Raw genomic sequence first — 13,350 nt, 5'->3', positions numbered from 1 at the left:
GATTAATTCATGGCCTTCCATAGACATATTCAGGTACAGCAGTGAATAAAATTTATAAAAACCCCTGCTTTTGGGGAGACAAGAAGAAAGGACAGAAGCAAATTGTTAAGCAACTTCTGGTAGCAGTAATTGTTATGAAGAAATATAGAGCAGAGTGAGGCATTAGCAATAGGAGTGGAGCAGACAGGTTATTTTGGATGGGGATCGTTGGGGGAGGCGCCTCTCCGGAAGTGGCATTTGAGCAGAGACCAGAAAGGAGTGAGCCACGTGGGTCTGGAGGAATAGTGTCACAGAAAAAGGAACAGTATGTGCAAAGGCCTAAAGCAGGGACAAGCCAGACCAGCTGGATACCATGTGCCTGGCCCAGTGAGGGGACAGAGGCAAGAATAGACACTGAGGAGTCTCCCTGCCCAGCCTTCCTGAGTGCTCACTTTGTTCACAGGCCATGTGGTGACCAGATGGCTCCAGGATCCAGGCCCAGGTCTTCTCAGCACAGCAGCTCCAGGAAAAGTCCCAGGGCTGTGTGTCTTATTGGCCAGCTGGGAGTCACATGCTGTTCCTGAACCACTCACTGAGGCCAGGGTGCCTGGAGCACTGCTGGGCTGGTGGGGATGTGGACTGGACCAGGGTCGGGAGGACCAGGCAGGATGAAGCTATAATGTGCAAGCAACATGATGCAGAGAAGCGCCCGCTGACGACAGGGGAGGCACCCAGGCCAAGCCCCAGTCCTGGGCGGGGAGGCTTCCTCAGAGACCACAAACTCTAGAGGAGCCTCAGGACCAGGGAGGCTGTCCGGAGGCTCCATCCTGGATGTGACAGGCCTGGGATGATCTTGGGATGTCCCTGAGGAGATGCCCAGCAGGTGGTTGGTTCTCTAGGGCTGGAGTAGAGCAGAGCTGGGCTCGAGATGTGAATTTGAGACTCCTTGGTGACCAGGCAGTAATTGAAGCTGCGGCCCCAGTGAGATGCCAAGTGAGGAGGAAGCATGAGTAGAGGAGAGGCCCCTAACAGAGCTCAAGGACACCTGCCTTCCCCTGGGAAGCTGGGGGAGAGGAGGAGACTTCTGGGGCCTGTGGAGTGTGGAAGGCAGGGAGGCCAGTGCCCATGCTGCTGCGAGGCCAGGTAAGCAAGATGGCTCAGCTTCCCTAGGTCATGCCTGTAAAGGTCAAGCCAGGACTTCTGGACCCAAGACCAGGCGTGATGGTGACTCAGGGGAGGCAGTGAGGGAAGGTGGACGGGACAGGGGACATAACCCCAGCTGGTGTCAGCCTCAGCCCGACCCAGGTGGGACGGGGGGAGTTGGAGGTTGGCCCTGAAGTGTGAGCTGCCCCCAGAGGTAGCTTCCCCTGAGGCAAGCAGGCCAGCTTAGACCTCTGGCCAGTCCTTCACTGGCCACGCCCCCGGCAGTCCCCCATTGGTTATCCCCTGGTGGTCACTGGCCACTCCTGTCCCAGAGGGGGTGAAGGTGTCTCCTGGGCCATGTGGCTCCTTCTCTGCAGTGGGGCAGCAGTGAGCCTCCTTAGCTGGGAAGAGAATCTGGTGGCACCAGTGACGGCTTCTACATACTGTCCAGCCCTGTTTCTGATGGCTGGCGACAGTTTCTGTCGCCCCGGGGGAACCACAGGTTACTGGCGGCTCCTGGGGCCCAAGAGTAATCTGTACGCTATAACAGCTAATGCTTACTGACTGAAGCACCTGTGTGAACCTTCTGGTTATGGAACAAATGACCCCACAACTTTGAGACTTGAAACAATAACACTCATTCATTTACCCCAAAGCAGGAGCTTCCAGTCAGGTACCTCCAGGTGGCTTGTGCCTCCTCACAGCATGGCCACTGCATACCATGCCAGCACCCACAGGGGTACCTGTCACCTTTCATGATGACAGGTACATACAGCCAAGTACTGTCACAAAAGCCACCAAGCGCAAGGAGGGGGGGACTCAGTTTCCATTTCTTTCCTGCCCCTGGAGGGGGTTGGGAGATTTTGGAAGAGCCAGTGGGAAAAGAAAGGAAGGTGGGGCTGTTACTGGTTTATCAGTTACCGGCCAAGGGCAGGTGCTGGGAAACTGGAGGAGGCAAGCTGGTTCCTGCCAAAGGTAGCTGGAGAAAGGCTTTAGATTCCCTCCTTGTGTGTGGTCTCCCTCAGTCAACAGGGGTGGCCTGGATCCCATTTGACAGAGGAGGAAGCTGAGGCTGGACCTGCCTGCACCTGATCTGGGCTAGCAGTGTGTTTCCTGCAGAGTCCTGGGTCCAGGAAGTGATCCCACTGGTGGGAGGGGGACACTCAGGTACTTGGTGACTGTCTGGTGTGCCTAGATCCTGGATGGGTTCCCTGCCCACCCCCCCAATCCCATGGTGTTGGAGGTGGTGTGGGTGTGGGTGACTGGGGCTTGGGCCCTGTTGGCCCCTTGCTGGTGGTGTGACCTCTGCTCCTCTGGGCTTGGGTTTCACCATCTGCCAGATGTGGGCAGTGGTTTACCTTCTGCATAAGACAGTGGTGAGGCAAGACACTGCAGGCCTTGGACTTGTTGGCTGTTTCCGTCATCACCATCATGACTACCGGCCCAGCTGACCTCTTCCCTTGGCGGCTGGGGTAAATCGAGGACCAGAGAGGACCTGCTCTGGCAGGGGGTTCGGGGAGGGACGGCTGGGGGCCGTGGGTCCAGATCTTGGGGCTGTGGGTCCAAGGCATCTCACTGGGTGTCCCAGTGCCCTCCGCTCCCATGAAGCCGAGTGCAGGGGCACCCTGGTTTCTGGGCAGCGGTGGGACTCGCTGGGGCTGGCTGGCGTTTCCCCGAATGGAGAGCGTTTCTGGGGACGTGTACTGGGAGTGGTCACAGGCGCTTGCACACACATCAGGTCTGCCTGGGGAACAGACTTTATTTCTGCTCAGGAGAGGCGAACCTTGGTGAATGTGCGGGGAGGGACCCTTGCCCCCTCCCCCGCTGAAGGGGACTGAGGCACCATTCCAGGTGGGAAGCTGGCATGCAGGGACACCCCAGTCCTGGCCCCCGGAAGTGCTCCGCCCAGAAGCAGGTGAACAGGACCTGAGGGCCCTGTATGTCCAGGCGGAGGAGGAGGCGGCGGCGGAGGGCGGGGCTCAGCCCACGGGCTTGACCTTAGCGATGAAGAGGGCCGCGGCCTTCTCCAGGAACTCCTCCCGGGTCATGGGGGCGCTGGGTCGTCGGGCCACCAGTGCGCGGTCCATAGCCAGCGCCAGGCTGTCGGGCCCCAGGCGCGAGCCCGCCTCCAGGTAGCGCGCGGGCGCGGTATCGTCGCTGGCCTGCAGAGCCCCCTCCAGCGTGTCCAGCACGGCCTGGCCCAAGCGGCGGTCAGCCATGGCCAGGCCCGGGTCCTCCAGCAGCCGGTAGAGGGCGCCGGCGCGTGCCACGAACTCCAGCAGCACGAAGCAGGTGAGCATCCCCGCGCGGAACACGGCCAGCGGCACTGCCTCGTGGTCCCGGCACTGGATCTTGCGCAGCAGTGGCGCCACCACCTCCTCGGGGGCCTCTCCGTCGCGGCAGATGCGCTTCAGCAGCTCGCTATACGTGCGCCCATCCAGCCCCGGCTTCTTCTTGCGCCCGCTGGCGCTCAGGCACTCGTAGGCCACACCAACGTTGTTGTTGAAGGCCGTCCTGAGGGCGGAGGGGGCGTCGGCTCGCACTAGAGGCCTGCTCCGGCCCCCCAACCTCAACACACCGGCCCCTCCTGCCTCAGGTCCGTTCCACCAGCTGTGCCCTGACCTGGAGCGCCCTCCCCCAGATCTCCCCACGGCTCCACCGAGTCTGTGCTCAGCCGTCTGTGTTCAGCATCATGTCTAGGGCAGTACCCTCCCCGACCGCCTAACCCCTTCCTATACTTATCTTCACGGAGTCCTCCTGAGTTCCCTCCTTCCCATCACATCAGCTCAGGAGCCTATCAGGGAGTTCATCTGTCCGGTCACTCATTACAGTCCTAGGGCCCACACCACCACCTAGGAGCTCGAGAAACGGCTGCCAACGGGCTCCTGCCCACGGACTTTCCACCTTAGAGGTGTCACTGGGCAGGACTGTCCCTACCTCTTAACTGAGTTAACTCATTTCACCTGTGCAGGCCCTGAGCCTGTAACCCAGGGTGTGGCTCAAGCCTGCTGCTGCTGCTTTGTAAGTTTATCTGAAAGTGGTCACATCAACCCGGACACACTGCTTCCTGCCTCCACAGGTCACATCAGGAATGGCCCCAGTGCCGACACTACTTACTGCTTGCCTCACGAAGCCATGAGGTCCCCCTCTGCCGTGACCTGGCCATGCCAGGAGTTTCCCAGGTGGTCGTGTGTGGGCTTGGGTCAACCTGGGTGCCCACTCCAACCCCTCCCTTGGCAGCCAGCACCCTGCCGCAGCTCTAAAGCAAAGAAGTGAGGCCTGAGGCAGCTGATGGCCGGGCCAGGGGTCCCACAGAGGAAGGGGAACCCCACGGCTCACACTCACCCTTTCTGAGAGCCTGGCTCCACTCTTATCTGTGAGACACGGCATGCCACCCGCCTGTACTGGACAGCATGGGTGGGAACCTGGTCTACACTGGGCTGGAGCAGGGCGGGGTCCAGGAACAGCCATGCTCACCCAGTGAGCTCCAGGGGTCAAGGCCCCTTACAGAGGAGGAGCCGAGGTGCAGAGGGGAGAGGGTAGGACCTGGGGTCTTGCCCAGCTGGGATTCACTTCTCAGTTCTAGGACAATGTGCTGGGGCTTTGGGGTTAGTGAGAGCACCCTGTGAAGTGTGGGGGTGCCAGACCTTCCCTTTGCACAACTGGCACTGCGTTAACTGCTGCCACCTCGAAACAAGCCCTTGTAGGAACTTCTGTTGTCAGCTCCTTTCCCCAGGACAAGGGTCTCTGGTGGGAGCAAGCCTGGTGGTGATGATGCTGGGGCCAGCTTGGTGGCCGTGTAGCAATTAAGCCCACACCTAGATCGTGTCCCAGACTGAGTCAGGAACTGGGAGCGGCTTGGCTGGGTGGTCCTAGCTCAGTGTGCAGCCAGGACCCTGGTGGAGCCCCCTCCTCTGAAGGCTCCCTGTGGAAGCCCCTCCCCAGGGGCAGCATGAACACGCTCAGGTTATGGTGCTGGCCCCCTGAGTGGGTGACAGGCAAGGTGGTGATGCAGGCTGGTCTGGTTTGATGTGTGAGGCAGCTGCCTGAGGTTGTGAATACAGGAGGCTCTTGGGGGTATCTTGGCAGCAGGCTGTCCCACCCCCGAGGGCATGACCCACTTCCCATGGAGGGTCCACTCCTGCAACCCTGGGTGAGCAGTGCCCTGTTGATTCTGCAGCAGCTGTGAGGCCACTGAGGTTTCAGGTTCCTGTCCCGGTGGCCTGACAGCTCATCCATCAACCACTCAGCTCTGCCTGAAGTCTCCCCCAGGAACCTGGTCAACCAGCCAGTTGTTCTGAGTGACTCAATCGCCCTGGAGTTGGTCAGTGCTGTTCCTGGCCGGCCTAGACCTGTGCCGGTTCTATCCACTGTGCCATTTTTCTCATCTGGAAAATAAGGGTTCTAACCTGTGTCTCAGGATTCTTGGGAGGACAGAGATTAGTTTTTGTGCCTGGTGTGAGGCTGGGGTCCCACGTGTGCTTGTCACTTGCTGCCATGCAGCCCTGTCCAGGTGCTGTTTACCATGGGCTCCCAGCCTTGTGGGCAGGAAGATGCATAGCAGGCAGTGATGGCCCAGGGAGGTGAGATCATCAGGGGAGAAGACAGAGGAAGGCCACACCCCACCTTGAGGCCGTTCTGGGGGCTCCAGTTGAGAGGGCGCACCCACGCGGTCTGCCATCCTGGGCTCTGGTCCTCAGGCTCCCCCATGTCAGCTCCCACACGGAGGAGTTTACAGAGCATGTTGGGCATTTGTTAAAAAGAACCAATTTATGGGTCATGTCACAGAGACAGGGAGACTTTTCCGCTGTAGACAGGGGGCTCTCGACAGGGTGACTCTGTCCCCAGGGGACACTAGTAATGATGTCTGGGGGCAGTTTTGTTTGTCACCATTCGGTGGGTGGAGGCCCAAGAGGCTGCTCAACACCTGCAGGACCCTCTACAGAGTGACCTCCCCCACCCACACAATGTCAGAGAGCCAAGGGGGAGGGGCTCTGGTTCAGTGTTTGAAGAGATGGGGTCCTCTCCTTGCTCACAGCCTTTTCCTTCATACTTGCCCCTCTGAGTCACGCGGTGTAAACCAGGGTGGCCCCCAGCATCACCAAATACCAAGTCGACCAGAATTACCAGCGCCAGCACTCAGCTGGGTGGCCTCGCCGGGACCATGGACCCCCGCGCGGTGCGCGCCCCTCCTGCGCCAGACGCAGCCATCTACAGTTCCCAGCACGCCCCGCGCTCGTGCACCGGCGCCGAGGGTGGGGAGCCGCGCGGAGCCCGCTGGGAGTTGAAGTCCGGCTGCAGCCCCTACCCGTCCAGGCCCGGCCCAGCCCCGCACCTCTGGGAGTGGTGAGCCAGGCGAAGATGCCACAGTGCGCGGCCCAGGCGCTGCTGCTGCAGCAGGAGCTGGCCCGGAGGCTCCCCGGCGCCGCCGTTTGCAGGAGACCGCAGGCCCATGTTCTCGAAGTAGTGCGCCAGAAAGGCGATGGGCTCCTCCGGTCGCGCCTCCAGCACCTTTAGCAGGGCCGCGCGTAGCATCTCCGTCACGCCGACCTGTCGCAGGAAGTCCTCTTCACTCTCGGCCGTCGCCGCCGTTCGGGGCACCCCCGGCCGGCCGCTGTCTGTGAAACTGGTTGCCTGTGCCACCGCCTGCCGCCGCTTCTCCACTGCCGCCATCTTCGCTGAGGGCAGAGGGACCGGAAGCGCTGCCATATCTCACAGTGCGCTGCCGCTTCAGAGCGGCCATCTTGGTTAAGGGCAGAGGGCACCAGAATCTCGCTGAGAGACTCTTAAGAAATGACCACGGCAGGGCACCCTTTTCCCTAGGTTCTAATAGGCACTGTCTCCAGGTTTCCTCTTTATGTGTGCTGCTTGGCTTTCCTGGCTTAGACGTGGAGCTTAAATTTTGCCAGACTCCAAAATGGACCCCAGGAAGGGCTTGGTTTCAGGTATGAAGCCGATTGCTTGCCATCCTGGTAATGGGAGGGTCCTTTCTTAGCCTGGTCCCCTAGCAACAGGTCTCCTTGGTTACCAGGAAGCCCTGACAAGCTTGGGCGGGTGGCTCCACCCCCACCGGGACTAAGCGCCGCTCTCACCCGCTTTTTTGAGGGCAAACTCGGAGGCTTTGTGCTCAGCCTGGTCTTCAGCCTAACCCAATCTCTGTGTGAGTTTCTAGCTCACCTCGTGCGGAAAGGCTCCCTCTCCCCACCAGGCTGGGTTAGGGCTCTCCTCTGCGCTTTCGCTGCCCTTATTCACGTGTACGCGTTCGTAGAGTGAAAGACTATGGTGCCCAGTTCCCTGTCCCAGCCTGCTACCTTTCGTCACCACCAGAGGGCGCTTTCTCATGGCGCATCTTCTATAGCTCTGAAAGTGTTAGTCACTTAGTTGTGTTCGACTCTGCGACCCCATGAATTGTTTTGTAGTCTGCCAGGCTCCTCTGTCCATATGATTATCCAGGCAAGAATACTAGAGTGGGTTGCCATTCCATTCTCCAGGGGATCTTATCGACCCAGGGATTGAACCCAGGTCTCCTGCATTGCAGGCAGATTCTTTACGGTCTGAGCCACCAGGGAAGCAAGCCCTAAGCCCTTTAGCTCTAAACTCTTACAAAGGTCCCCAGTTCCAGAAGGTCGAAACCCGTGGCATCTACAGCCCTTCACCTCCCGGTATCATGTCCAGCCTCTGTCTCAACCCCTGCCGCCACTTCCCCCGCCACTTAATCCCCAGCCACCCTAAAAGAGTACATACAGTTTCCCTTATCAAGCACCCTTCTGTTTCTTTGCCTGTGCGGTCCTCCAACAAGTACTTTTCTCCTCTTCTTTTGAGGACTCCTAGTTACTCTTGCCTGGAAAATCCTATGGACGGAGGAGCCTGGTAGGCTGCAGTCCATGGGGTCGCGAAGAGTCGGACACGACTGAGCGACTTCACTTTCACTTTTCACTTTAATGCATTGGAAAGGGAAATGGCAACCCACTCCAGTGTTCTTGCCTGAAGAATCCCAGGGACGGGGGAGCCTGGTGGGCTGCCGTCTATGGGGTCGCACAGAGTTGGACACGACTGAAGCGACTTAGCAGCAGCAGCAGTTACTCTTTAAGCTTCAGCGTTCCCACATGCAGGGAGGGGCCCCAGGCAGAGTACACGCCTCCTTCCCCCAGCCCTGGCCACGTGGGACTGCGGTGGTGTCTGTCCTTCCTTGCCTCTCTGGGAGAATCACCTAGAGCAGAGGATGGTTGGAGCTGTGCGGAGGATTCCCAAGTCGTGGGACCAGGACTGAAACCACTAAGGTCAGACTAGATGCTCTTTATTTTCCAGCTCTGCACCATGGAGGGTCGGCTCCCCAGGGGCCCACGGAAGGGACACCCAGCCAGCTGGGGAGTCTGGATGTGCCGGCCATCAGGGCAGGGAGCCCATGGTCACTGCCTGATGTCCAGAACGCTGCCCATGTCCTCTAGTCACAACCGAGTAGAAGGAAAGTCTCCCTTCATATGGTCTACGCAGGGTGGGGGTGTGAGGCCCAGGTCATCGGCTTGTGGGCTGGCAGCGTTTCCACAGGTGGTAGGCGAGGAACACCAGGAGAAGGAGCCCCAGCGCCAAGCTGCTGGTCCACAGGGCAGCTGACATCGTCGGGGAGCCTGGAGAGAGAGGCATCTGGAATCCTGCAGCCCTCTTCAGGCTTGGGGAGCAGTCCGGCAGAGCCTGCTAAGGGCTCACAGATTGACCAGTTTCCTTGAAACTGTACAAAGGACTTAACAGTTTAAAACACCTTTGTGAAATGTACAGAAATCCCTGGACTAGCCAAAGGCCTTGTGTGTTTAGTCACTCAGTCGTGTCTGACTCTGTGACTCCACGGACTGTAGCCCACCAGGCTCCTCTGTCCATGGAATTCTTCAGGCAAGAATGCTGGAGTGGGTTGCCATTCCCTTCTCCAGGGGATCTTCTGACCCAGAGATCGAACCCGGGTCTCCTGCATTGCAGGCCAATTCTTTACCATCTGAGCCAACAGGAAAGCCCCCAAAGGCCTTTAGAGCAACTCTTTGGAAAGGTACCTAGGACCTTGTAGTTAGAAGTGAGCAATCCAGGAACTTCCTGATGGTCCAGTGGCTAAGCCTCAGCACCCAGGGTAGGGGACCCAGGTTCCATACCTGGTCAGGGAACTAGATCCCACATGCCACAACTAAAGATACTACAAGCTGCAACTAAGACCAGATGCAGCCAAGTAAATAAATCGCCATATAAATATTTTTTTAAAAAGTGGGCAGTCCAGTGAGGGGCCCCTCACCACAGCTGCATTTGAAGTGTGACCAGTCTGGGTGGACAGCACTGTCCATGTAAAACACACATTGCATTTTGAAGACTTAGTCTGAAAACAAACTTCAGTCATGCTTCTTAATAGACTGCATGTTGAAATGATAACATTTGAAATATATTGGGTTTGATGATATATCGTCAAACTTATTTTTTTTTTTCCCTCCTGAATGTGGCTTTCAGAAAAACTGGAATTACTGATGTCTGTGTCTTGTTTCTATTCCACAGGCTGTCTCAGTCCGTCGAGTTTACAGGGTTTACAAAATGCTGTGACAGCTGCAGGGTCCCTGAAACTTAGTTATCGCCATGCAGGCAGCTGTGACTTGTGACCCTTAAAGGGTCAGGGAAGCCCACTAGACAGCTGAGGATACAGGCTGACTAGCAGGGCACTCCTTGTCTAAGGCCTGGACACTAGGCTCCCCTCCCTCCCAGGCCCCTGCAGTCCCCAAACTCACAGATTTCCGGGACCACATACAGGTTGGCCATGTGGCCCCCAGGGTCCAGGCGACACTGGAACCAGCCCTCAGGATGGCACCCGGACCACAGCGTGCTCCTGCTGCTCAGCCAAGCTTGGGCCCCCGCCTCCCACGTCTCGTAGGCCTCCAGCCCGCCAGGGGCCTGGGTCCAGCGCACGGCCATGCTGGGACCACAGGGCACCTCGCACAGCAGCTCTAAAGCCCCTGATGCTGACGACTGGTGGATCTCCGGGAGGCACGGCCTGGTGGAGCTGTTGCTGGACGTGGCGCCAGGACTTGCGGGGCCAGGACTCGCGGGGCTGTAGGTGGAGGCCAGCTCGGGGGAGGTAGTGATGGGAGGCTTCGGGGGCTTCATGACAAAAGACTCTGGGGTGGTTGTATCAGTGGGCTCCGGGGACGCTGTGATGCTGGGCTTTGCAGGGGTCATGGTGGGCAGCTCTGAGGAGGTGATGCTGGGGGGCTCCGGGGACGTCAGGCCCTGCAGGACTGGGAAAGGCAGCAGCCATTTGTTTTCTACCTGCTGCCCAGGCCCCTCTCCTACCTCCCTCTCTCCGCCTGAAACACATGGTTGGACCTGATCTACTCCAGGTCCTGTCCTTCACTTGGATGAATTGCAGGGTATCCCAGTGGGTAGGAACAGGATCGGGGTCTGACATGCCCCCTCCCCCCAACACACGCCAGCGAGTGTCTAAATCTGTTAAGAGGCATGAGAGCCCCCCATCTAGGGGCTGGGCTGCAGAGTGATGCGGGCATTGGACTTTATTATTATGGGGCTAAGGGGGGAGGAAGGGGGGAAGGAGGGCCCACCTAAGGAACAAGGACGTGCCTAAGTTTTCTTTCTGTACCACCTTGTGGTGCAGATGAGAGACTGAGGGTCTTCCCACCCCACCCTACTTCCCTTACCTCAGTAAGGGAAGGCCAAACCTTCCAGGCCCCCAGGCCCCCAGTCATTAATGTGAGTTTTGGGGTGCCCTGTCAGAGACCCAGTCTGTGCTTGCTTGGTGAGAGGCTGCCACAGGCTTGGTGATATGGGCGGGGTTTGTCCCAGAAGAGAGCAAAGTAAACAGTAACCTCTGACGTGAACTGACCACCTACTGTGTGCCAGCCCCCACATTAAATGTTTTCATTCATTCAGCAAGCATTTATTGTGCACCTACTATGGGCCAGGCCCCCAGGATAACAGTTATTCATTCATTCATTCAGGATGTATCTACTGAAAACCTACATGCACTGGGCCCTGTTTTAGCCTCTGGGGACACAGCCATGAACACATTCCTGTCTTAGTGAAACCATCAGCAGGGGAGACAGACGATGGAAAAAGCGAGCACACAAGTCGGATGTTGATAAAAGGTGTCAAGAAATATTCAACAGGGGAAGAGAAGAGGCCTGTGTGTGTGTGTGTGGTGGGGGTGGTGGGACCTCTTGGGCAGGAAGATCAGGGCAAGCCTCACTGGGAAGGAGACCTCACTGGGAAGGAGGGGGGTGCGGGAGCTGTAGGGAAGAGCATTCCCATGGAGGGCACAGAGATGCAAAGGCCCTGGGGCAGCAATGCCCCTGAAGTGTGGGAGGAACTGCAGTGTGAGTGAAGGGTAAGAAGGGAGGGGGATAAGGCAGGTGTGCAGGGCCCTGTAGGTGGGTGCAGCCAGCTTGGACTTTCACCTGAAGGGAGGTGGGAGCCCCAGAGGGCTGTGGGCAGAGGAGGAGCAGCACCTTGGTGGGCTTGGCTCAGGGTAGGTGCGCTGCAAATCTGTTGAATGAATGAACCAGTGAGAAGTAGCCCCCTGGCTGCCACTGGAGGCCAGGTGAAGGATGGAAAGTGACTTTCCCTCCAGCTGGTGGTGCGAGACCTGTCCAGGTGGAGACCCAGCGAGTGCAGGGAGGAGCCAGGACTCCCAACGAGTGGCCAGGCAGCCACCCAGGGCTCACCAGAGACTCAGGTGCTGGGTGGTGTGACCTTGTCCACTTCCCCACGGGCGCAGGCTCACCTGGAATGGTCCGGTGGTGGGTCAGCTCCCGGCCGGGCAGCCTCATGGTCACCTGGCAGTGGAGGGTGCGCAGGCTGGAGGTCTCTGAGGTGGGCAGCAGCCAGCGCTGGGTCACTTGGAACAGCGAATCCTCGCCTTCCTGGGGCTCCTCAGTCACGTTCGGGAGGGCTTCCACTCCCTCCAGTTCCCGATCCCCCAGGAGCAGGGACATGGAGAGGGTGTCAGGGCCAGGAGGTGTGACGTTGTGGGCCGTGCAGGCCACCTCCTGGTCCCTCCCTGGCACAACGGCCTCAGGGGATACAGTCAGCTGGTCAGGGAAGGCTGTGGGGGAGGGGAGGAGCGGGTGAGCTGAACCAGGAGGTTTAGGGCTGCGCCTGGAAGAGGTGGCGTGGAGGTGGGGCCTGGGGTTCCTGGAGACTGCTGGGGCACCGGGACAGGCGAGACCCGCTACGACAGCCTGTGTAGCTAGAGTATAAGGTGTCAGAGCGAGTCCAGAGCGGAAAGGGCAGGGGGTGAGGTCCTGCAGGATCGGGCGTGGATTGGGGAGAGGGATGCGCGGAGAACGGGGACTGCAGAGCGACTCTGGAGGACCTGCGAGGCGGGCTAGGAGCTGGGACGTGGTGGGCAATCCGGGAAGCGTTCCAGGCGGAGGTGGCCAAGGGACGGAGGGAAAGCAGGGCTGCCGGCCGGGGCCCCGAGGGCGCAGAGGCGGGGGGAGGGGCGGGGGCTCACCAAACAGCAGGAGCCGCACCCGGTGCTGGAGGTTCACGTCCCCACAGGAGCCCACGCACACGCGGGTCCCCGCCGCAGACAGCGAGGCGTTGAGCACGTACAGGATGCTGAGGCCCGCGCTGGACTGTACGGCGCCCAGACTGGTGTCCAGGCCCCGCCACACCACCGAGGCCGCCCTGCCGTCTGCGCAGGTCATGCGGCAGGTGAAGTTTCGCGACTCGCCCACGGCCATCGCCACCTGGCTCTCAGGTGGATCCACTTCCAGCAGCCCACCTGCGGGCGACCGCGGTCTCAGCTCCGCCCTCCTCCTCCCAGGTCCCTACGTGGGGTTCCCCATCACCTCCCCAACCTCCGCACGCGCGTCTGCGGCCCCTCCCCGCTCACCGCGGCCAGGCTGGAGCAGCCCCAGAAGGAGGGGAAGCAGGAGGGCGCGGCCCCGTTCCATGCTCGGCCAGGCTCTGTCCCTTGCCCGTGGGGGCGGTGGCTTAAATAGTGGCGTCCCGGGCTCCTTCCCGCCGCCCCGCGACCCCGCGACCCCGCTTCCTCTCTTCCAGCTGCTCCCCGGGGGTTTCCCGAGGGGGTTTCCCACTCTGACCCCCGATGACCCTGGAGGCGACAGAGGGGAAGGGGCTGGGGGCGAGAGGTGCGGGGGCACGGTAGGGGAGCGGCCGAAGTCGGAACAGGAGGGCAGAAGGCCTGGGCCGGTTCCAGGCCTCGCTTTTAGAAACGCAACC

The 13,350-nt window shown here is 59.6% G+C and overlaps 2 protein-coding genes across 3 annotated transcripts; both read right to left on the bottom strand.

The window, feature by feature from the left end:
- Positions 1–2,861: 2,861 nt before the first annotated feature.
- TPGS1 (tubulin polyglutamylase complex subunit 1) lies at positions 2,862–6,828 on the bottom strand. The gene is made up of 2 exons (XM_019964821.2): positions 6,458–6,828; positions 2,862–3,636 (listed from the first exon to the last, which is right to left on the bottom strand). The coding sequence occupies exons 1-2, from the start codon at positions 6,793–6,795 to the stop codon at positions 3,102–3,104; spliced, it is 873 nt and encodes a 290-aa protein (XP_019820380.1). The 5' UTR covers positions 6,796–6,828; the 3' UTR covers positions 2,862–3,101.
- Positions 6,829–8,384: 1,556 nt separating this feature from the next.
- MADCAM1 (mucosal vascular addressin cell adhesion molecule 1) lies at positions 8,385–13,061 on the bottom strand. 2 transcript variants are annotated; one of them, XM_070793416.1, is made up of 5 exons: positions 13,001–13,061; positions 12,617–12,889; positions 11,885–12,205; positions 9,879–10,385; positions 8,385–8,851 (listed from the first exon to the last, which is right to left on the bottom strand). In XM_070793416.1, the coding sequence occupies exons 1-5, from the start codon at positions 13,059–13,061 to the stop codon at positions 8,826–8,828; spliced, it is 1,188 nt and encodes a 395-aa protein (XP_070649517.1). In that variant the 3' UTR covers positions 8,385–8,825. The 2 variants fall into 2 exon arrangements, with proteins under 2 accessions (XP_070649517.1, XP_019819200.2); XM_019963641.2 differs by having other exon boundaries at positions 8,386–8,750.
- Between the last annotated feature and the right edge of the window lie 289 nt (positions 13,062–13,350).

The sequence above is a fragment of the Bos indicus genome, chromosome 7 (assembly GCF_029378745.1).
Source record: "Bos indicus isolate NIAB-ARS_2022 breed Sahiwal x Tharparkar chromosome 7, NIAB-ARS_B.indTharparkar_mat_pri_1.0, whole genome shotgun sequence".
In the NCBI taxonomy this organism is placed as follows: domain Eukaryota; kingdom Metazoa; phylum Chordata; class Mammalia; order Artiodactyla; family Bovidae; genus Bos; species Bos indicus.
Note: the sequence above shows the minus strand (reverse complement) of the source record. Positions and strands in the feature narration are given on the sequence as shown.